The sequence below is a fragment of the Choristoneura fumiferana genome, chromosome 24 (genome assembly GCF_025370935.1).
Source record: "Choristoneura fumiferana chromosome 24, NRCan_CFum_1, whole genome shotgun sequence".
NCBI lineage: Eukaryota > Metazoa > Arthropoda > Insecta > Lepidoptera > Tortricidae > Choristoneura > Choristoneura fumiferana.
The window spans coordinates 3,253,518-3,278,101 of NC_133495.1; the positions used below are offsets into that span (position 1 = coordinate 3,253,518).

Here is a 24,584-nt window from a genome sequence, read left to right on the forward strand (position 1 = left end):
TTTTGCCGACTGTAATACTTACTTACTTGTATCTATTCAAACTGAGTCAATCCGATTTCTTGAAGTGGGCAAAATTTTCGCAGGATTTATTGTAAAAAAAAAATACAAAATACCTATACACTACATTTAGCACTAAATACATGTTTCGTGGCGGTTATGTTATATATAGTCAATCTAGAAGTCGTGTGATGCATACACCACACATAAACATATTTAAACAAACAACTCGCACTTGACCGATTTATTTTAATTAGGGCCAACTGTCACGATTTAGTCGCGGTCAGGGTTGTCAAGTTACAAAAAATTGGTTTAAAATTTTTATAACAAAAAAATAAATTGAACCGACTACAAAAAACCATGAAAATAATTTTCTACCAGTCTGAAGTCGGTGCCTCAGCACGAGCCAGCAGGAGTGGACCTACATAATATACTCGTAGTCGCCTACCTCACCTACGCACTGCTCTACATATTGCGCTTCAATCACTCCTGCTGGCTCGTGCTGAGGCACCGACTTCAGACTGGTAGAAAATTATTTTCATGGTTTTTTGTAGTCGGTTAAATTTTTTGTTATATTTTTTTTTCATGCTTTTTAGTGTAAACATTCTAAGATACTATAGTTTAATGTCAACTGCTCGTCACCTTTTACAATAGATTGCTTTTTCCGATGCAGAGACTTATTATTGAGGAGTCCTGGTGCTTCCACCCACCACCACCACCAACCAACCACCCATTCCATTTCACCATATGGATTACGAGGAGCATAAATTGCTTAGCAACTGTGTTAAAGTAATTGAAATTCAACCCGTGAAATACTTGTTATTGAGTAGTAACTCCGATGGTCAACTGTGGTCTTCATCATCAGTTCCACTTCACCAAATGATAATTTTCAAAAGCAAATGCACGAGTTACTACTAAATATATCAAAATTACCATAGGTGTTCCTACAACATTTGAAGAGTTTCCTCGATTTCCTTAGGATCCAATCATCGGATCCTGATTAAGTGCTTATGGGACCTAATTGAAAGCATTCCTAGATGAACGCAAAAAAAAATCTAATCGGTTCATAAATGACGGAGTTCTGAGGTAACAAACATAAAAAAAAATACAACCGAATTGATTGAAAAAATACAGCCATTTATAATTTACTCAATTTGAGATTCGATTCCTAGGATGGGTGAACATAAGTATAATGTTATTATATTATACACCCAAAAACTGCTAGCTATGTTAGGCTTGTTAGTGTACAACGAAACCTGCTTAACTCCTACCCTTCCTTTTGACCTTGCCATTGTAAAGTAACAAGAATGAGTGGATGATTGTGTATTTAATATTCTCGTTGAATAAACACAACACAACCGTACCCAAAAAAAACGAATGATGTAAATGGGAACGGTTGGTGTGCTCGCTATAGTTATGGTTATGTTAATGAACTATATAGGCTCGTAGGTATATTAATAGTCTGAGACAGACAGCCAGACGGACGAACTTACAGACAGACTGACGAGGACGTGTATACATATTTTTGTAACTTTGGCCGTGTTGATATCTTTGCACTTGACTGTACCTAACCAGAAGCCTAAGGATGGGGAAATAAAAAAAATCTGACACATTATTACGTGTCGCACAGGCGAAGCAGTCTTGCCTTGCAGTTATGCAGTAGCACAATAAAAACTAGTTGCTTTTTTGTTGAACTTGCTAAAACAATATTCGAACATGTTAAGTGACCCCTGCCAACCTAGGTGGTAAATTATAAATGGACTCCTTATGCTGTCACGAAGCAAAAGTAGGTCAATGAAGCTATGAAGCTACACATAAACAAATAGGGTCCTTATCTAATTGTAAAACCTACATGCAAGGCGCTGCACGCACGCACGGCGTATGCTTGTTTATTTCCTGAACAAAGCTCCATAAGTAGCAGAAAGTAGATGTCCCCTCTAGGACTCCCAGAGTGTGTGTACCTAGCTACCTACACAGTCACCAGTACCAATATCTGACACAACAAAGCGTGCATAAAAATATCTGATAGGTACAACTTTATTTCTGGGGTCGGTAGGACGTGTCAGATATTTGGCATGCAAGTGACAGTAGGTATACTGTAAGTGGCGTGGGGTTAATATATTTTCGTTAGGCAACTCAGAGAGTGAGACAATTGCGGTTTGATTTAGGCAGTGTCCATGCGCCAGTGCCTGCAATGACTGTCTCTCTCTTCTGACGCTTTGACATGACACGTCATTGCTGCAGACGTCATTTTTTGAACGATCTATAGCAATCGCCCATTAGCGTATTTAGCGTGCAAACGCCGATCGATAGTCAGTGCACTTGGCCTTATATCTTCAGACTGGCCACACCACATCGTCAAGATAGCGCTTGCCAACGGGGCCCCAGCCTTCGCGAGCCCCACACGGGCCTGGCCTGTGAGGCTTGCCGCATGCCAAGCAGAAGATAAGCTAAGAGTCCACACGTTGTAGTGCTGTCTGTGGTCTCACCAGTCGGAGTAAAGCCCCTGTATGGCCTGCGCGAGGGCCCGGGGCCGCTTGTACGGGCAGCGCGCGCGGTCGCAGAACTTAAAAAACACTTAAGGTGACTTTCCACCGGCGAAGCGAGACGAGACGAGGCGTGACAGGAATTGAAATTTGTATGGCGGCGCCCGTGGCAGCCCGGCGGCACGCGGCGGGCGCGCGAGAATGCATACAAATTTCAATTCTCGTCTCGTCTCGCCTCGCCGGTGGAAAATCATCATTAGTGGTGTGGTCTCACCAGTCGGAGTACAGGCCCTGTATGGCCTGCGCGAGGGCCCCGGCCCCGGGCCGCTCGTACGGGCAGCGCGCGCCGCCGCAGAACAGCGCGCACTGCAGCGCGGCCGGCGTGCTCACGCGCACACGCTCGCCCAGCGCGCTGTACTGCGCGGCCGGAGGGTGGTTGATGCGCCGCCGGGACTCGCGACTCCTGATAAAAGAAACCAACTGTTGGGTGGGTAAAGCTTGGAAAATCGTAAAAATGCATCGCTTCGGAAACTTTGCTACTTATAATGTCGCCCAGTTATTATTTTATTGTTATATATATACCCACTAAGCGGCAAAAATTTTGGCCCTCAAATGTATGCAGTCAGTCATAAGTAATTTTGTAGAGTGGGTCAAATATTGTGAGTATATATTAAACATTTCAATGTAATACTTATAAATGGCATGTATGTTTAAAGGAAGAAAAACGTCAACTTTAAAAAAACATTTTATATGTACCCTTTGATTATATCATAAAAACTTTTTAACAAAAAAAAATAACCGCCGAAAAAACTGAAAAACTATTAGGCTAGATACCTACCTAGATTTAGGTTAAATAAAAAAGGTTTATTATTTTTTTTTTGTTTAAAAGTTTTTATTTTATACTTTTTTCCAAATTTATTAGGTACCAACTTTGAGGTATACCCTATCCAATAAAAAAAGAATTATCAAAATCGCACTACACTGTAAGAAGTTATGCGTGGTCATACATTAAAATCAGTGACTGAACAATCAATCATTCCTGTATTCCTACCCTGCTGGATTTTTTTCCAAATTTATATGGGACCACCTTCGGAGTATACGTTTTCTTAGGCCTCTAGGTTGGCAACGCATCTGCAATACCCCTGGTGTTGCAGATGTTTATGGGCGGTGGTGATCTCTTACCATCAGGAGACCCACTTGCTCGTTTGCCATCCAGTCGCATAATAAAAAAAACGTTTTCCAATAAAAAAGAATTATCAAAATCGGACTACTCTGTAAAAAATTGTGCGTTAGGCCTCCTGTTTTTTTTATGTCGGTTAAAAAATAAAAACGTTTTATTTAGTAGGACATATGAAACTGGTCTATGTGTAGTTCCCATGCGGATCAATGGCGGACATAAGGGTACACACACCATTCAATAAAAATGATAGAGATGATGTGTATGAAGCTGTTCGTTTTTTACCATGATCTGATGCGACTGTGATGCGTTGGGTTGGGAGTTGGGACGCAGAATTGTATTTCGTGTAGTGTTGTGAAACACGCTCATTTCGAGGCTTAAAGACTCTAACCCTAAAGACTCTCGAGGCAACGACTCACAGCCCGCAAAGACGCTTTCTTGCATCCATACGCATAAAATAAGCCATTTTAATTCTTAAATATAGAAGAGGCTTTAAGACTCTGGAGTCTTAAGGGTTCGAGTCTTCAAACCTCGAAATGAGCGTTATCCACAACTCTAATTTCGTGTCTTCGTGAACCTGTGCTCTATGTTTTAACTTAATTTGTCGCAGAAAACAATCTGCTTTAAAATAATCAAACAATCCAGCAAACAAATTTTGTACCACACCAATGTAAATAATGTTGCAGTAGGTACCCATGCGACTTTTTCTACAAAGAAATAAAATGTAATTGGGCAGGGCATTCCACTAATGGCGGAAGCGTGTCATTAAGCTCTTGAAATACATTATGGTTGGCAGTAAATAAATTATTACTTGTAAAAGTCGAGAACTTGTAGACCAAAACCACCCATACATGCATACATGCAGGCGGTTTCCTTTAGTTTTATTGGCAATTAATAAAACTTAATATACTTTTGTACCTACGTTGATGGGATCAGTGGCAGGTAACATTTATTAAATATGTTACTGGGTATTATTGCAAATCGTCAAGCCCCACAAAAATAATATCTACTATACATAACTTCAATGAATGTCCAAAAACGAAAACAATGAACGAAAATAATTGAACGCCGTGATTATTTTATCGTTTCTTAATTGTTCAAGCCGTCTTCAAATTAGGAAAAATGCATTAGGTAAAAAATAACTAAACTCAAACTCACAACATTTCTTGACAACAAAAACACACTACATCACAACAAAAACACAGTAAAAACATAAATAGAAGAAGAGAGAAAAATTAGAGACATTGTGCTGTAGTGTGATGCCAAAAGGACTCAGCTCAGCATGTGCCGTAGCCCTGTAACCAGAGCTGCAGCGCTGGTTTTCAGCTGAACCCCGACTAAGAACCTCCTCCCTTTTTAAGAAAAGTCGTTATAATAGCCTATTTATTCCTTCAGGAACACATAGTAAAAAGGGACATTAAAGGGTCAGAGAACTAACCTACATATATGTTTTATTTTTACACTGAATCGAAGCCTTGAGTTTAACCTATGCAAAATGTTTATTTCATATTATTCGTCCATTATAATAGTGTTAGTTACATTGACTAAATTTTAGTGCTAGATGAGTGTTAATTTATTTTTTATACATGACGGGGGCCGTCGCTCGCTACCACTTTAATAAGGATTTTTTAAATTAGTTACCAACCTGTCAAGAAAATGGAAGCGATGAAAGTTGACAAAATTAATACTCGACTTTCTTCTGTCTTTAACATCCGCCATTTTTGAGTTTCAATTAATTTTGTAGCAGTCGAATGCGTCTGTGACATAGGAAAGTAAAGTGGCCACTGGCATTCGTGACAGTTTTCTGTATTCAGTAGGTAATGGGGTAAAAATCAACAGCAAATCATTAGGGACCACTATCAGCTAGAGCGGGCGCGCGTAGGGTCAGCAAAAAAGAGACTCGATATTTTTTTATCATATACGTAAATTAAATTTACATTTTGCGAAGAAAAGTTAGTCGGTTTTACATTTCCATAAATGATAGATAGTAATTTTTGTATGATTTTTTTGTTCTTCTTTATCCATTATGAATTTTTTGTTTTCGATTTCTACGAGTATGTATATAGGTATGTTCACATGGTCTTGCAGTTCTTGACTGAATACCAGCCAGCCCAATCCTGGAAATTTTGTAAATAGGTTATTTTTATTAACAGATGAAGATTAATTAGGTAAAAAAATGTTTTTTTTCCGGAAGTTTACTTACTCAGTTTAGATTTTTATAGGTAGGTAACACATTTATTTCATTGATTTTTGATTTTTTTTCGTCGAATCGCAACGAATAATATATTATTTTAAGGCCAGCACCATTAATCTATTGAAAAAGGGTTAAGTTTAGAAGAATATTCATGCAGTTACTGTCAGATGAAAAATATTACTGACCTATATACCTAACTACGAATAAACAGCACAACATAAAAAATACTGACTACCTGTGTATGTTTTTCGGATACATACATACTCGTACATCGTTGTCAGACGCAAACGAAATACAAAGTTAACAAAATACCTAAGACCGACTTATCCTTGACAGGTTTTTATTATTGTTGCAGTTTATTATCATCATCATTCCGAGTTTGATAATTGAATCCAAAGGCCGGCAACGCACTTGTGACTCTTCTGGCGTTACAGGTGTCCATGGACGACGGTAATCGCTTTCCATCAGGTGATCCGTTTACTCGTTTGCCCACCTATTCCATAAAAATATTTCAATATTTGCACTTTATGGATACCTATAGAACGAAAATAATACGATGTTTTACCGAGATCCGCCTGTATTTTCGATATAAATCTCTGTAACGATAATATACTGCAATATGTATTAATTAACAAATAATAAACAACCGTCAAGCATGAGTCGGTCTTAGGGAAAACATATACTTATAAGTAACTCTCAGCAAATAAAATTGAATATAATAATCTTTTATGCGGACCCCCTTAATTTCTAATTTTATTTCATTTTGATTATATGTAGTGGTAGGGTTTAGTTTGTCCGTGGACGTACGGAACTCTTACAGATGTATTTATAATTTTTTTACAAATTGAATTACGAGAAAAAATGTAGATCCGTTTTTCCGTAGACTTAGCTGTTTATGTTGACTCTACAATACCTACTCTACATACAAATTACAATGACAACAATTAGATGATGGGCGGACAAGGCGTTTGTTGATGTGTCCAGTCCAACCCAAACAACGCGTATAATACAAGTGTTTTCACAGGTTTAGTGAGTTAGTATACAGAAATATTACTAGGTTTTACACGTTCCTTAAATTTGGATAATAATTTTGTGTTTTTTTTTTATCCGTTATGTAACCTTTGTGTAACCGGAAGACGAAGCGTTGGCAGGCCTCCCACCAGGTGGACTGACGACATCGTGAGAGTAGCGGGAAACCGGTGGATGCAAGTGGCGAGCTGTCGTTCATTGTGGCGTTCTAAGGGGGAGGCCTTTGTCCAGCAGTGGACGTCTTCCGGCTGATGATGAATCTTTGTTTTCGATTTCTTTGTGCAATCTTTCATAAATGTTGTTCAAAAACATTTTAATGGAATGAAATTATGGCTTTACAAATTATTCAGGAGGTTTGTATTTTTCTGTGTGTGTCAATAGGTAATGATAACAAATAAAATGAACTGATACTGCGTAAGTAGTTCAGATTTCAAAGGAATAATAAAGGATATTTTTTTTAGGGTTCCGTACCCAAAGGGCAAAAAACGAAAACCCTATTAAGCACTCAGACTTCGCTATCCGGTCGTCCGTCCGTTTGTCCGTCTGTCACCAGGCTGTATCTCATGAACCGTGATAGTTCGACAGATGAAATTTTCATAGATTTATGTATAACTGTGGCCGCTATAACAACAAATACTAAAATAAAAACAGATTAAATTAAATGTAGGGGGGCTTCCATACAACAAACATGATTTTTTGCCGCTGTTTGCTAATGTCTAATGAATGTTGTATAGATGGTACGGAACCCTTCGTGCGCGAGTCCGACTTGCACTTGGCCGGTTTTTTTATACTTTGTAAGTAGATCAAATCCTGCATTGGATGTACCTACGTAGATAGTTGGATATTAGGGTTATTAGTCAACATTTTAAAAAATACAACTGTCATGTCAGTTTCGCCAAAGTGGTACTAAGAAAGTTAATTTTTGGGTTAACAGACAGTCAGTCTTTTTTTTTTTTCTACTAACCCTAATACCTATCGTTAGATAGCTTTTTAAACCTTGGGTTTTGCTAAGACAATTTTCTATTCAGTGATCTGTTTCATTGTTCGAGCGTCCCCCCCCCCCTCTAAAATCTAAACTGTTGGGTGGAAAAATTTGAAAATTCGAACGTAGTAAATATATCAAATTTACAAGGAAAATTATAGCGGCTAAGATTGCTTGAGAATTATTAGTAGTTTAAGAGTAAATAGCAGCCTAAGGTATAAAATATACCTAAACTTGGAAGATTCTTAGAAAAATATTATTTGATTTTTTCGTAATGGCTACGGAACCCTATCCTGGGCGTGTACGACACGCTCTTGGCCGGTTTTTTGAAATGACACAGGTAGATATTAGGTACTTTTAACACCGACATTCCAACGATATCGGGGTAAAATCTCGAAAATGCACCCACTGGGTATAAAGTCATGAAATTTGGCACTGTTGTTTATAGCAACATCAATAAATACAACGATTTATTTTTTTGGGAATTTAATAAAATCGTGCGAAGCCACGGGCAAGCACTAGTAAATTCTAATTCTTATTAATGTAAAAACGTTTTCGAAAATCCGCCCCAACCCTCTAAGTATTTATTAAAATTCTTACGCGTTGTTTATACCGAAAGCAATCAGTCAACTTCCTTGTGTAATAACGCTAACGTAATGAATTCATCTAAAAATAACGCCATATTTCTTTCAGCGGTGCGTGCTGTTAGTTATTTTATTATGTGTATACGGTATTGTATAGAGAGCATCGAGTGGGATGTCACGCGAGCCATGCCCTTATTGTGGGGCACAGTGGGCTATTTGCAAGAAGGTGAAACAAATAATTCGTTAAGATACCATACGTTTTTTTTATAACAAAATTCCAAAAAATATAACGGTCAAATACTTAGATACGAAATTGAAGTCTAATGTCAAGAAGATAATAATATCTAAGGCTTATAAATGTGAAAAATAATTGAATAAAGATGTAGTGTGTAATGATTTTGCATCGTATTTTATCGGAAAAATTCATATTTATCTTGCTGTCTTAATTAGCTTCAGTACTCATCGTACAGTCACCAACACCAATATCTGATACAACAAGCGTGCATAAATATCTGATACGACTCTATTTCTAGTGCAGGAAAGGACATGTCAGATATTTTTGCACGCTCCGCTGTGCTGTGGCAGATATTAATGCTGGTGACTGTACATCCTTTTTGGCATTTGACACTAAATAATAAAGTTCCGTATTAATGGATATGAAAATGTCACTCATTTCATCTTTATTCTTCATTGTTTCTCCAGGTGCCGTTGTATTCCGACTTTTCCTGATGGAAATACCATTATGAACTTACTTACTTACTTACTTACTTACGGTTCTTGCAGCATAGAATAAAAATGAGTTCAAATATCTATTTAATAAGTGAGTTACACTGTACCTTACTTTACAGTTCTAACAATATTAAATAAAGGGCTGTAATTGCACTTTGCATGTTTCCATGTCTGATTAAAAATACTCACGATTTAGTATTTGTAAATTATTAGTCTATTTAGGACGTTTTCTTTTCAAAAGTAAGTAATAAATTTTTCACCCATATTAGGTACTTAATATTTCCGCAGAGTTGAGACTGTAATTTTTTTTAACCTGTCCTCTCCCAGAGGCACAAATTTGTGCCCAAATTCCTTTGATCCTGTTATCCTGGGAGATGACAGATTAATGTCTTGTCTAAAATTCATTACTTTTATTTCGTACAAACAACGTTCAAACGCTCATTGTTAATTGCTTATTCAGATGTGATATAGCAGACAAAAATTTCATGTCCAAATCGCAACTTTCTTTGACCACTGTGCGCTGTATCAAGATCCAAACCACAGCGGCTCACTTCCTGGTAGAATTAGGAGTTTTTCAACAAACCCAGCGGTCACGACACGCGCCCCACTGTGCAATTACCACTAGCATTACTAGTAAACCAGGAAAATGACTTAAGTAGTCAGTACATTTTTGTACTGTGAAAATGTTTGGAATAAGGAATGATTGTTTTATTTAACAAAGAGTAAAGGATTTTTTCGTAATAATTAGCTATAATACAACCACTTTATTTCATTATTTCCTAAGTAGGGTTTAAAGTAATAAAAATGTACAAAAAACCGGTCAAATTCGAATCGGGCTCGCGCACCGAGGGTGTTGTACAAATTTGTAGGAATCTACGAATATTCAGTGTTAGCAGAGCCCCTTTTCTCAGCAAAACGTACCCAGTGTGGGATCATTTTAGATGGTTCCTGACGTAGATAGACAAAAAAACAGACTTTTTTTGTTGGTTGTGCTACAAGAGCTTACCTTCATACCATTGCAAGTTTCAAGTTTCTAGGACAACTTAGATACCCTACAAGTTTCCTGTTTTAACTTTTATGGGATATTAATCATTATCATTTTGATTTCCTTGACTTAAGTACATAGGTATAATAGAAGTTTGATTGTTCTCTACTTCATATATACAAAATAACAGTGAAAAATGAGACAAAGGCCGTATGTGAGAAAAGATTTGACACATTAGGTCATCATGGTATGTACGTAGGTCAGTCGAGGTCAAAGTTATCTTTACACTTTAATAAAGCACCTTGTCACAATATTATGCCTCCTGACAAAAGACATAAAGTGACATCGACAAGGTAGTAAAAGTATCTATAATATAATAAACCTATCTTTGACCTCGTATGTAAGTGATCACAGACACTCGCAATTTGCCAACGGGGTCATACTTGTCCATTCTGTACATAACTAAGTACCTATACCAGTATAGGTAAAAAACTTAAGAAGATGACCAGACGCCATGCTGCCTAACGTTTCTGACGGTCGCGATCGCAATCAAATGACAGCTTTTGTATGCGAAATCTGTCATTTGATTGCGATCGCGAGCGTCAGAAACTAGAGCAATACCGCCTCGGGTCCCAATTGCATAACAAATTACAAGATTTTGTATTGAAATTCACTAGGTAATACTATTTGCTTGTAATTTGTTATGTAATTGGGCCCGGGTCATCTTAAGTTTTTTACCTCACCCCAGCCTATATACGTCCCACTGCTGGGCACAGGCCTCCTCCCAGATCAAGAGGGCTTGGGCCATAGTTCCTACGCGGGCCCAGTGCGGATTGGGAACTTCGCACGCACCATTGAATCGCTTCGCAGGTTTGTGCAGGTTTCCTCACGATGTTTTCCTTCACCGCAAAGCTCGAGGTAAATTTCAAATGTAATTCCGCACATGAATTTCGAAAAACTCATAGGTGCGAGCCGAGGTTCGAACCCATGACCCTCTGCTTGAGAGGCGATAGGTCAAACCACTAGGCCACCACGGCTTCTTACCTATAAGTACGTATCTGTATGCTGTGGTACTGACCTGGATGATTTTCCGTTGGCGGGCGCGCTGTCGGGTGCCACGCGCCGCCGCCGGCGCAGCCCCGCGCCGCGCGCGCGCAGCCGCGCCCACAGCGCCGCGCAGCACGCATTCTCATCCGAACTCATGCTTTTTTTTAAATCACATTATTTTAAAGTCTTTTTACTTCTTGTCACGAGTCTAACATACTAAAAATCCCCGCGTTTGGGTCTGGTTTTTGAACTCGCAATCTCAAAAATACCACTTTCAAAGTAGTGTAAGATTGGACTCAATTTGAGTTGTTGAAAATTACAGCAAGGTATGATTAGTCAACAGTCGAAAATTAAATTGAGCTGAAGTTAGTACTTAGTTTTGTACTTATGAATTTTACTTTCGTGAATGGTAAAGTCGGGGTATTTAGACCACTTAGACTCAATAAGTAGAGTAACTTTATCCCATAATAAAGTCATATTTATAAAAAAGGGCTTAATAAAACCATACAAATGTGGACGCCCGCGCTTAGGTGAAACCAACGTCATATATGGCAATGAGCCATAACCAAAATTAATTACAAAACAATAAAAGATGAACCGAGTTAATCTGGAAGTATTTTGTTTTTAAATATGGTTTTAATTATTATTTTCCCAATGTCCTAAGTTACCCTTCAGGGCTATAAGTAACCCGTTACACCCGTACCGTACGCTACGGTACCTAATTTGATTTCACAAACCCAGTTCCTGACGACAGATTAAAAAAAATATGCCAGCAGTGAATATGATACAATAGCCGCTAGAATAACTAACTTTTTTTTTAGTACTAGGTTTGAGTAAGTATTGGATTTATTGCTCGAACGGTCTCGCGTAGGCACTGGTCATAAAGGCTGCGGTGCATTTCTGAATAAATGATCATTATCGATCTGCTCGCTGTAGCTCTACAAGTATAAAATTATAGGTGAGTATATCTCCAACGTCGTTAATTACGCCCACAGGCAAGCAGTTGAGTTACCATTTAAGGTTCGACTACACTTCTGCTCAAAATACGCTAACGCGAAGGCGAACAGAGGCACTTGAAATCGCTATCGTTTTCATCACTTTGTTCCGTCAAACGGTTTACTTAGAATGAGGGTAGAGCATGGTAGAGCGACGTTGAATGTGATCGCTAGTCAATACTCAGGTGACCTCAAAAGTCCCAAAAGAGCTAGAGTACTTATTAAGGGTGTGTGAAATTATTTATTAAACATGAGGCTGTTATTATCCTCCTTTTAATTGTAGGAAAAAAAATCCCTGTTCACAAGCGTGTTCCTTTTCACAAGTTAGGCATAATAATTTAATTTGAGAGGTAGTTTTTAAGGGGCACTTATTTTATTTTTCATCTTTTTTGCAACGTATAGATATAAGTACCTTGCTATTTCCAAAATCTACCCCCCCCCCTCCTGAAAAAACACGCAATAATTTTGGGTGCTCTTTAACTTATACTTACTCCGATAGATTTTTTTAAGAATAAACTTGAGTGCCTTGCCTTATTATTACAGACCGTCTCTTAATACCTTATTATACTTACAGTAAGTAATTACAATTCCAAGCACCTGTTACTGCAATAATTGACTTGATAACACATGGCTATAGATAAGTAGGTACTTATTAGAACTTTTAACATGTTCAGGATTCTTTGCCCGCAAAATAAAAGTTTAATTTTCATTTTAAACGAGCCTAGTAAAAGTTATGAATTTTATGATAAATGACAATGCGTGCACCTCTGGTTTATTCCAAATTAAAAAAAAAACTGGGAGTATTCAAGTGAATAATTTTAAACTACTTGAATTAAATCTCTACTTATTTAATCTATTACGCGATACTTGGGTACGAATACTTAATAACTTTCCTGCGATTTTTTGAAAGTGTTTAAACGTCAAACTGACTTTAAAAAAATTACGCATGCAATGCCCGACGAACTGGCAGTCACGTTTTATTTGTAACTTTTTAATTCTGTCGCGTGTTGTGAAGGTTTTTTATAGGCGCGAGGCGCCATCGCCGGGCGCTCGGCAGCGACTGAGACTAGGTATCGACTACACAACAATACTCAGGAGATGTAACTGATGAAAAAATAAACCCTCTGCTCTATGGTGAAGGGTAGTGCCTTATTGCTTCCCCATTTAGACTTGAGAATAGGATGAACTGCAAGTCGAGCGTATGTGGTATATAAATGGTTCGTTCGGCGTTCTTATCATATGACTTAATTGGCTTATTATTGGGGCTGTAGACACTATTTCATTTTCTTATTTATAACTAACTAGCTTATGCCCGTGACTTCGTCTGCGTGGATCTAGGATATCGCGCGGTGGCGCCCTCTACCGGAATAGAAGGTATCCTGTGTTGATCCTTGGGGTACAAACTTATCTCAAAGTAAACTTACCTTTCATCGTACTCGGTTCAGTGGTTTCGTCGACGTGAATATAAGCGTAACAGACAGACAGACAGATAGTTACTTTCGCATTTATAATATTACACACGAAATCACGTAGCGACTGAAAGCGACAAGGTACAAAAGTGATCACTTATTTATGACATTGACTGTACGAGACTTGTAGAATCACTATAATATGAAACAACAGAATACGCAGAATAGAATTTAAATAACTAAGAACTCTACTTTCTTAGTAATTGACACTTCAACGTATAAATTCTCAAATATGGTTTTTGTAAAATATTGGTTTCTTTTTCATCAATTTTTTCAGTTCCAGACTCCGGCCTTTATGACAAAATGACACATACATATAATATTCAATAAAATGATGTAAGTTCAAAAAGTAACTTGTCATGGCGTATGACTTCCAAACAAGGACTTACCTATCTGACTTCGAATAAACTTTCTGGCAATCCAAAAACACACGCATACTGAGTTAGGTTAGGTTAAATTAAGTATAATGTGTAGGTAGTTTGTGTAAGTTGCGAAGTAATTTTATAACATATCCTTAATCTTTTATACAGATATTTTATAATAACGGTCTTTATTTGAGCTGGAAATAAAACGCTTGGAAGGTGAACGTTAAAAAACTTTATTAAAATATACCACTTAGGTAGCATTGACTTACCAAACGCTATCAATTAAAAATTGAAATGAGTCACAACACAAGTGAATTTTGCTTTAATTTCGTTTGAATGAGACTTGTGTTGAATCCTTTAGTGCAGCTTTATTTCTTTAAAAAAATGTTTATTTTGAGTATCTTACTTCAGTATTGAGAGCGTAGGTAGGTAGGTACTTTTCCTCCAGGGCCTAATGGCATAATAAAGTACAAGCTAATAATATTAGTAAATTTCAATATAAAATCGCTAATACTATTAGCTTGTATTTTTTTATGCAATCGGGCCCAAGTGGGATTAAAAATTTTCAGTCTGTGTGACGATGTCTCTATAAAAATATCATAGACATGGGCACTGACATTCTAGCTGGCGCTAGTATCAATCATGTCAGGAGGTAATGATTTTTGACAACCTTGACACTTGTGTCACGCGAGCCAATCACAAGCAAGACTGTAACGTCAAACGGATCTCACGCTACTAACGCCATCTATATTTCGCCTGTCTAAACACCCTCCTTAAGCGCGCACGCATTTCATCCGCTTGGTGGCGGGGTCTTGCTTGCACACCTCTTGCGGGCTGCACTTCTGGTTGTTGCAGTACACGCCGCTGCCGGCTAAAATTATAATGAAAACCATTTTAGAGTCAAAATATATGCATCGTTTGGAGTTCAAGAGAATGAGGACTATCGTTTTTTGTCTCACTAGATGGCGCACTGTTGTGTGAGGTTTTTAAGTATGGCTTTCAAAGTCTGTTATTACGGGCGTGAAACAAAGTTTAGATTAAAATCATATTTAATACACCTTAAAATTGTACCATAAAAATATCAAGCATGCCACAGTGTTGCATAGTCCCCGTTTTGTTCGGAAAAAAGGGAGGACAAAGGTTTCCGAAAGACAAAACTGTCTCAACAGACATTCATTGCCCCGGAACGCATATTTGCCATAATTAATTTCAGATATTTCCAAAATATTCACAAAATTATTCTAATTATAAATGAACCCGCGTAAAAAACTATGAGATTTGACATTTCGGAAACCTCACGCTACACTAGCGCCTCTAGTGGCGAATTCATACGCGATAGCCCTCATTGTCACAAATTTAAGATTAGTGTGGCTCGGTGAGCTCAAGATCTTGCGAGTTTTTAATACAACAATAAACAAGAATCAGTAGAAAAATGCGACATGTAGAAGAGATTAACATAATTATCATAGCCGAGCAGACGGTGACCGATTGATTCGCTACTTCTATTGCGCCAATTTTCAACTCGCACGTTTAAGATTAACCTGAAACAATTCGAAATATTCACAGTTCCAAAATAAACTTTACATAAAACACAACTGGTTGAATTTTAAAATGAGAAAATTTCGAATCATTTCAGTTTAATTTTAAAGGTGCGAACTATTCGCAAATACTTCATTTGGCACAACATCATTTGGCAGAGTAACATTGACATCATTTCATACTCAACTTACTCGTTTCGTCAATTAGTAAGTCGGCATAAAATCTATACGTAGATCAAACCATTTGGTCGATTATTCATTTTGTAATTGTCATTGTTTATTGTGTTCTTATAATAAATAACCGGAAACGCTATGAAAATCTAGAAAAATCATTTGTAAAAGTTGTCCGAACACTGGAAATAATGACCCAAAATCTGGTGGGAACAGAGTTGTGAAAAAAATTGTATATAGGAGTAGTGTCCGTATAGATATGTCGACTTAAGTCCTATATCAATACTGTGCACTACTACATACAACAGGTCATTTATTTAAGTTTTTCATGTGTACAGGGAGTACCATTATTCAAGTGTTTCAACCGTCTCATTTTCGTGGTTACATTTCTTTATGAATGGGCTGTAGAATTTGACGTTATGTGCGATTATTTTTAAGACATCCCGTACTTCTACTCAATAACCTAGAAACTGCAACACAACCTAGAGATTTCAACAAAAATGTGCCCACGAAAATGATACGGAATAAACGCTTGAATAATGGGCTAATGGCCCGTGTAGATAAGTCAAAATGCCATATTCGAAAAATGACTTACTTAAGTCCCGTATCAGTTCTGTGCACTACTACATAAAGCAGGTAATTTATTAAAGTTTTTCCCTACCTAATACAATTTAATTTAAAAACGCTCGAATAGGCCTTTCCCAGTTACTTACCCGAGTATTTATCGCCGCTGGTGCCTTGCCCGTTGCTGACAGGCTCGGCGCACGACATGGCGTTGCATCCGTTGCGACAGCACAGCTTGCCACCCTTGCAGTCGTAGTTTTGCGTGCATTTTGGACTACAGCCGTATACCTTCGTCGGAAGAGGGCAGCTGCCTGGCGAGATCAAATACGGATCGCTGTTATTTAGATTAATAGATTCACAATACCATTCCGTGCTTTTCCGGGGACCGCGGAAGTGGGGTGGTGAGGGAACTCTGCCAAAGGTTTCTTCACGTTTATGCATGAGGTTGCCTGCGCTGTGAGACCCTGTTTGAAGGGGAGGGAGAGTATTTGGCCTCTGCCCCTCACTTCCGTGGCCATTAGGTCATTAATTTCAAATAAAAATCCCATTCGAATGTTAAAGCAGTTTGGTCATCAATTTGTTGTTCTATCAAAAAAACAGACAAGTGTCGTGTCAGGTCACGCACAACTACCATGATAATATTAAGTTTTAATCGACTTCTCGTGTGGATTGGAACTTCACCAAAGAGGGGCATTCCCGGAGCCGTAGCCCCGACTACTCTTCTCGAAATTATTAACTTACTAGCATCTGTGTAGCTGATGAGCAGAATCACCGCAAACACGGAGAACACCAACACCGTTAAGGATCCTGAAACAAAGTTTAATCATGGAGCTGAAATACAGCGTGTATTTTTAGTACAAACACAAATAGTAACCCGACGTTGATTTTTAGTGCTATACAACGATATTGTGAAGCGATGTTTTATATCTTTCGTAATTATAATATTACAACTATAAAAATATCTCTCTCACTATTATTTCATAAATTGTTTCATTTAATATACATTCCTTTTAATTTTATTTCCAAATTTTTGCACCTACTGACTTTACCTACAACGTTTGCATGTTTTGTGAACTTGTATTACATTAAACATTATTTATTTATAATACAATTTTTATTATTATTATTTTTATTATACTTATATTTATTTACATTATTTTTATTTTTATTTTTATTTCACTGTTCATTATTGTTATTATTATTTCTAGAATATAATTATAATTCTATAATTTGTGATTTTATTTTTGACTGACGTTTAATCTATTTGGATTAAGTACTAGGTATTATACATTATTTTATTTGTATACATTTGAATACACTCTTCTGAAATAGGTAGATATAATGGACATGTGTTTATTTATACCTATACCTATACCTAATATATTTTTCAGAAATTTCATAAGGTAATAAATATAATCTACTTATCTATTATTTAGTAGCAGTTTTGGCTCGACCCTCAAATAAAGCAACGTGTTCTAAACGAACACACTATTTGATTAATTCCGCAGTGATTTATGATGCATAATATCATTATCTGTTTATAATTATGTGTCATTATATGTTTTGCAAGCGCCCCTTGACCTACTAATCGACGCAAATATCGCGAAATGATAAACAAGCGAAAACATTTTTAATAAATCGAAGCTTTATCCATGACTTTAATGTCAGCTAGCAGTCATTTTACCAGCGTTTCAACCGTCTCACTCAATTTTCATGGTCACATTTTTAGGGTTCCGTAGCCAAAATGGCAAACACGGAACCCTTGTAGTTTCGCCATGTCTGTCCGTCTGTCTGTCCGTCCGCGGCTTTGCTCAGGGACTATCAATGCGAGAAAGCTGTAATTTTGCACGAATATATATGTAAACTATGCCGACAAAATGGTAAAATAAAAAAAAAATTTTTTTGTGTACCTCCCATAGTCGTAAAGTGGGGGTGATTTTTTTCTCTCATCCAACATGTGTGGGAGTTGAATAGGTATTTTAAAACCATTAGGGGGTTGCTATAAAAAAAATTCGATTCAGTGATTTGTTTGCAAAATGTTCAACTTTAAATTGCAAATTTTCATTAAAATCGAGCGCCCCCCCCCCCCTCTAAAATCTAAACCGGTGGGTGGAAAAATTTGAAAAAAATCAGGATGACCTATATCAAACTTACAAGGAAAACTATAACGGTTAAGTTTTCTTGAGAATTATTAGCAGTTTAAGAGTAAATAGCAGCCTAAGGTATAAAATATACCTACTTAATTTTTCTTAATTTTTAATAAAATATTACTTAATTTTTCGTAATGGCTACGGAACCCTATTTCGGGCGTGTCCGACACTAGCGCAAACCTCCATGACAGTCAGTTCTCTTTATATTTTGTCGCCATGACAGATCATGACCAAAGAGTATTAGTAGGTAGGTACTTATAGAAATCATGATATTATATTTATTAGTAACAAAATAACATGATATTTACATCGATAGTAACGATAGAGCTTTATTTCCAAAAAAATAATTGAAATAATATGACATTATGGCATTTAAGATACTCAAAAAACTATTTACTGTTTTGTGCTTGTGCTAGTGCTGCACTCTGACGGCAGAAAATTGCAGTAATATTCCTTATTTTTTTTTAACTTCTACAAGATAACCTGGAAACTAACAAAATCTTCTACCATGTCAACAAAAATGTGCCCAATGAAATAAAAAAACGCTTGAATAACCCAGGGCGCATTGTAGGATTTTTTATACTTTTTTTTTCATTTTTTTTTTATTTGACTGGATGGAAAACGAGCAAATGGGTCTCCTGGTGACTTTCTATGAAGCGGCCTTTTAATTATTTTATAAACACCACCATTTTCATTTTATTTCAGATTGATGAAGACAAAGTTTATAGCGAACGTATTGAATACTAGCCGCGTACTTAGTACCTACGGAAACCCACACTTCGCGTGTCCAAGTGGGGTATTGTTATTTTTGAGGTAGGGAACCCTAATAACAGAAACTAACAGAGATGGTGTACAGGTCCTCTGTCATGTATGTAGGTAGGTACTTTGCCATTTTAATAGACAATATTCCAGCATGTTTCAACAGGGGCAGACTGAAAACCAGCGCTGGCAGCTTTCACGTAAGCGCAGCATTAGCTGAGTTTGCTCCTTTTGCCGCAGGACAGACTACTTGCAAAGTCATATTCTTATTTTTTTTTAAAACTCCTTTTATATAAAAAAAAAAAAATTTTAAATTATAACTGTTGATTTCATAACAATTTTACAATTAGTTAAGTGATATTCCTAGCTAATCTTTATTTTTAAAGATTTTAGTTGCTAGGCTATGAGTTGCCCTTAATAAGTAAATTCTTAATTATGTTTTTTATGTTCTTAGGGTTGCTAGTTATTTTATCAATTGTAGCCCTGGGAAAATCATTTAGTATTTGAGGAAGGATGTAGGACCAGATCCTTTTGCCATAAATGTTTTGACATTTTGGAGTGATGAAGTGATTACTATTATCTAGGGTTCGGAGCCTTTTTGGTCTGTCATATCTAACTAATTCTCCCAGTCTATCCTTATATTCTAAAGCTATGGCTAATTTGACTTTATCAAATACATTTATGATTCTACAGTGCTGAAACAATTTTTCGTATTTGTTTCTATACTTAAGTTTAATTTTAAGTGGTACAATGGTTTTCAGTATTCTTACTTGTATATTATATATTTTTTGTAAATAAGTTTTATATGTCCTGCCATAACTAGAGATGCCATAATTAATAATATGATCTGTGCTGTATTGTACTATTTTATCTTGTATTGTTTATATTGTTGTCTTGTATTGTTTGTTTAATTGCGTTGCCAATTAAATATTTTCTTTCTTTTAAATGTAGGTACTTAATAAAACTGCTGTATCTTATCTGAGTACAAAAACATGCATAGCGTCGTTACGGTTAGCCGCAAACTAGATTACCTACTCATAGCGGCTGTGGAAAATTTTCTGTCATGTTTGTTTATGAACCAATGTCAATAATGGCTTTTTGTTAAGGTTTGGTTTAAAAAAAATGTTTTTTTTTTAAAGTTTGTTCCATAATTTAGCACCTGATTCTGTCAAACTGACAGTAAATAAATAAATAAATAAATACCACGGGACAATTCACACCAATTGACCTAGTCCCAAAGTAAGCTTAGCAAAGCTTGTGTTATGGGTAGGTACTAAGCAACGGATAAATATAATTTTATAGATAGATACATACTTAAATACATATTAAACACCCAAGACCCGAGAACAAACATTCGTATTGTTCATACAAATATCTGCCCCGACACGGGAATCGAACCCGGGACCTCTAGCTTCGTAGTGAGGTTCTCTAACCACTAGGCCATCAAAATCATCATCATCATCATCATCTAGGTCGTCAAAAAAAAGTACAAGTACCTACTTAGATCCCACTAATATTATAAATGCGAAAGTTTTCAGTCTGTTTGTTAGTGTGTTATACTTCATCACGTCTAGCCGCTGAACCGATTTAGATGAAATTCGGTATAAGTACATATAGTTTAAGTTCCAGGGAAGGACATAGGATAGTTTTTACCACGGAAAATTGCATAGGTAGGTACTTTACACTTTTTGTGGGGAGAGGCTACAATATAGAGATCTCTCTCCAGGCAGAGGATATTATTTGTATCTTGACATTAAAAAAATTAAGTAAATGTACTTTTATTGTATTATTTTTACTTATTTTGTTTATTTTATTCAATTGTATTTTACGTGTTGTCCTAGCAACAGAGCATGTGAAAACTAATAATATTTAAGACCTATTTTGTACACCATGTTTTTATGTAAAATAAAGTATTTGATTGATTGATTGATCCACCAAAATTCAGTGTCGGAATTTATATAAATTGAAATATATATTAACGGAGTATATTGACAATAGGTATTGTTATGACTTCACATTGAATCCCTTCAATATAGCCTATTTCTTCATGTACCTACTTAAATCTACAATGCAATGTTCGAAGACTTGTTATTTTTATCCGACAATGGCATAGCCAAAACGAAGGATTATGATTTTAGGAGTCACGTGTATGTAAGTATAATGGAAATATGCATGTTTATATGTACGCGTTTCTACTCTAGTCTACTAAACCTAAGTTAACCCATTGTAGCTAAATCCAATAGGTACATAATTGTTTTCAATCAACTAAACTAATGTTAAGAGCAATCTTTTTAACTAAATTACTATCGCGTTTGGAAAACCGTGGGTAGTCCAAAATGCACCATATCACATTAAGAAAAAGAAATCTATGACTATGAGAAACATTATACTTTAGGACTGTATTGAAAAATAAAGTCTCAGATATTTAAATTCAAATAGTATCGAAATAGAATGGATAGAAACAGCTATGTAAACATACCCATGTTTTGTATATGTTGCACAAGCTGCGTGTGTCTACTTCTCACTGCCGCTAAGAGGAGACTGGTTCTGGTTCGGCCAGTTGGCAAACATACAAAAAGATTATGAATTACGAAAGCTCAGTTAGTCTTATTTTCGTAGAGTTACTGCCTAAGTGGGTGAAGCCTCTGGGAGAGTGGCGACGTTGCAAATACAGTATCATCGATTTAGAATACCTATTATTATTTATATTATAAATCGATGACAGTAGTAGCTGAATTTGCTTGTTACTTTTTGCTATTTGTTTATTGAGTTCGTTTTAAAATGCTATGGAAGTATATGACAAAATAATGAAAAATAATTAACGTTTGTCTGTAGTGTTTCTTCACAATCGAAGACTTGAAAGTTTAAGGGTTTTCTAATATTTTAAAGGGTTCCGGTAAGCAAATTCGAAAAGCGTTTTCTTATTAAAAAACTCTTAGGTAGGATTGACTTACCAATTGCAGGCGTTAAGCGTTATGGGCGTTATTAGAATTTCTTCTTTAAATAATAAGTTGTACCTATGTAGAATCCTCTAGCAAGATATTCTCACCTGTCTTTACCTTATCACCTTGTATGGACCGGTCTAAAAATAGTTTACATATGAATACTACCAATAATCACTAGTTATCCAATAAACACTAAGTATATATTTTTTACTATAACTTTATGATTTTTAGGGTTCCGGAGCCAAAATGGCAAAAACGGAACCCTTATAGTTTCGCCATGTCTGTCTGTCTGTCTGTCTGTTCGTCCGCGGCTTTTCTCAGGGACTATCAATGGTAGAAAGCTGTGATTTTGCACGGATATATAAGTAAACTATGACGACAAAATGGTACAATTAAAAATTCAACAAAATTTTTTTTAGGGTACCTCCCATACACGTAAAGTGGGGGTGATTTTTTTTTCTCATCCCACCCTATAGTGTGGGGTATTCTTGGATAGGTCTTGTAAAACTATTAGGGGTTTACTAAGACGATTTTTCGATTCAGTGATTTTTTTGCGAAATATTCAACTTTAAAGTGCAAATTTTCATTAAAATCGAGCGTCCCCACCCCTCTAAAATCTAAAACGGTGGGTGGAAAAATTTGAAAAAATTCAGGATGGTAGTAAGTATATCAAACTTTCAAGGAAAACTATAACTGAGCTTGAGAATTATTAGTAGTTTACGAGTAAATAGCAGCCTAAGGTATAAAATATACCTAAACTCGGAAGATTTGACATTCATAAGTGCTTGTTATAGCCTAAATTGAATAAATATATTTTGACTTGACTTGATTCTGTATAAAATACGAAATCCAAAGAAAAATATTACTTAATTTTTTCGTAATGGCTACGGAACATTTTGGGCGTGTCCGACACGCTCTTGGCCGGTTTTTACCTAAAAGTTCATCATTTTTTTTTATTAAAACACTTAGATTTGCTTCAATCAAATAAGTGTCCAGTCTCATTAAAACGTCACTGCTTTGCCCGAGATGTTGACAACATGCATAGCGATAACTATTGGCGAATTACCAGTAAGTTTTTGCTTCGGATTTTCCTTACAACGACACTCAATTGTTTTGTTTACAGCTTTAGGTATTTATTCAAGTTATAATTGTTTGTTTACCAATGCTATGTTTTGCAATAAAAGGGACAGCTCTTCTCGGTGTATATGTAGGTGTTTATTAATACGAAAGTAACTGTGTCTATCTGTTGTCTGTTAACTCTACACGTTTAAATCGCTCGCTGACCCCATTTGAATTAAATTTGGTATGTAGTTCCTGAGAAGGACATTGGATAGTTATTTATTTATTTCTCTCTTGCGAGATATTGACAAGCTTTTTAAATATGTTTTCTTCAGGTTGCCAACCTTTAATAGCCAGACTCTATAATACATTAGGTATATCAAAAGTAAGTGGGTATTTATTTAAACTAGTTTACGTATGTTGAGCCAGACCGGATGGCGTACCTAAGCTGGTATTAGATGTATCTTGCTACAACCGGTCTCGTCAGTCTTCCTTGCAACGTCTAGAGCGGTAATTATTGTTTAGACTCTTAACTAAACGTAGGTGGGTAGGTATATCAATATAAAATATGCAGAGAAAAAAACTAATTAAGTCTAGTCACGACCTGATTGTTGCTTCAAAAAAGAGGAGCTCTAGTTCAGTTCATGTATTTTTCGTCAATTAATCTTTATGAAACCTTTTGTAATGTGTTTTTGACACTAAATAAACCTGTGGTCTCTCATGTAGAGAGTTGTGGGTTCGAGCCTTGGCTCGCACGCACAACTCGAAATAATTTATCATGAGCTTTACGATAAAGGAAAACATCGTGAGGAAACCTATACACACCTGCGATTTTTTTTTGCGAAGTTGCTAATTCGCACTGGGCCCGCGTGGGAACTACATTCCGAGCCGAGCCCTTTGATTCTGAGAGGAGGCCCTATGCCCTGCAGTGGACCGTATATATATATATAGGCCGAGATGTAGATGACTCCAAAGATAATTTTAAATAAACAGTATCAAAATCAGTAGAACCATTTTAATGTCATTTGCAGCGCACGCGACGTTGTTTGCTTTGGAGACCGATTTCGGAAACTCATCAGTGGAAAACACCTATTACTCGAAAGTGCTAAATAAAAATCCTTCTATTGTGTGTGACCAAAGAGGCACAGCTTAAGGACGTTTTTTGACTCTATTTTTCGCCAATTCATATTATCACTGATGTGATTTCTAAAATCGGCCCGATATCCAGTAAAGGCTTGTGTGCAGTATGAATCCATCGGGTGGAAGCAAAATCTATAAGGGCTACTACGAAACTCGACATCGAGTTTCGAGTTTCGTAGTAGCCTTGCTGCTGTCTATAATGCGACCACTACCAGCCCC

At 36.5% G+C, this 24,584-nt stretch overlaps 2 protein-coding genes across 7 annotated transcripts in view; both read right to left on the reverse strand.

Moving 5' to 3' along the window:
- The window catches only part of LOC141441676 (uncharacterized), a 28,079-nt gene extending 14,828 nt beyond the window's left edge, over positions 1-13,251 (reverse strand). The window contains exons 1-3 of one of the 5 annotated variants that reach the window (XM_074106473.1): positions 13,150-13,251; positions 11,242-11,505; positions 2,758-2,946 (exon numbers count right to left, since the gene is read on the reverse strand). In XM_074106473.1, coding sequence (XP_073962574.1) covers positions 2,758-2,946; positions 11,242-11,366 — 314 coding nt within the window. In that variant the 5' untranslated portion in view covers positions 11,367-11,505; positions 13,150-13,251. Of the gene's footprint in view, positions 1-2,757; positions 2,947-5,305; positions 5,433-11,241; positions 11,506-12,777 lie in introns of those variants that run through there. The other 4 variants (XM_074106477.1, XM_074106475.1, XM_074106474.1 and 1 more) reach the window with 4 other exon arrangements.
- Positions 13,252-14,256: 1,005 nt separating this feature from the next.
- On the reverse strand, positions 14,257-21,806 carry LOC141441709 (waprin-Thr1-like). Of its 2 annotated transcripts, none has more exons than XM_074106521.1 (4): positions 21,701-21,806; positions 17,054-17,119; positions 16,462-16,623; positions 14,257-14,910 (listed from the first exon to the last, which is right to left on the reverse strand). In XM_074106521.1, the coding sequence occupies exons 1-4, from the start codon at positions 21,702-21,704 to the stop codon at positions 14,813-14,815; spliced, it is 330 nt and encodes a 109-aa protein (XP_073962622.1). In that variant the 5' UTR covers positions 21,705-21,806; the 3' UTR covers positions 14,257-14,812. The 2 variants fall into 2 exon arrangements, with proteins under 2 accessions (XP_073962622.1, XP_073962623.1); XM_074106522.1 differs by lacking the exon at positions 21,701-21,806 and adding an exon at positions 17,374-17,377 and having other exon boundaries at positions 17,054-17,120.
- Between the last annotated feature and the right edge of the window lie 2,778 nt (positions 21,807-24,584).

Coding starts and splice junctions, on each gene's coding strand:
- LOC141441709 (XM_074106521.1), bottom strand. Junction 16,624..17,053: donor CATCAGCTACACAGATGCTA/GTAAGTTAATAA, acceptor TGATCTCGCCAG/GCAGCTGCCCTCTTCCGACG. Junction 14,911..16,461: donor CAGCGGCGATAAATACTCGG/GTAAGTAACTGG, acceptor TTATAATTTTAG/CCGGCAGCGGCGTGTACTGC.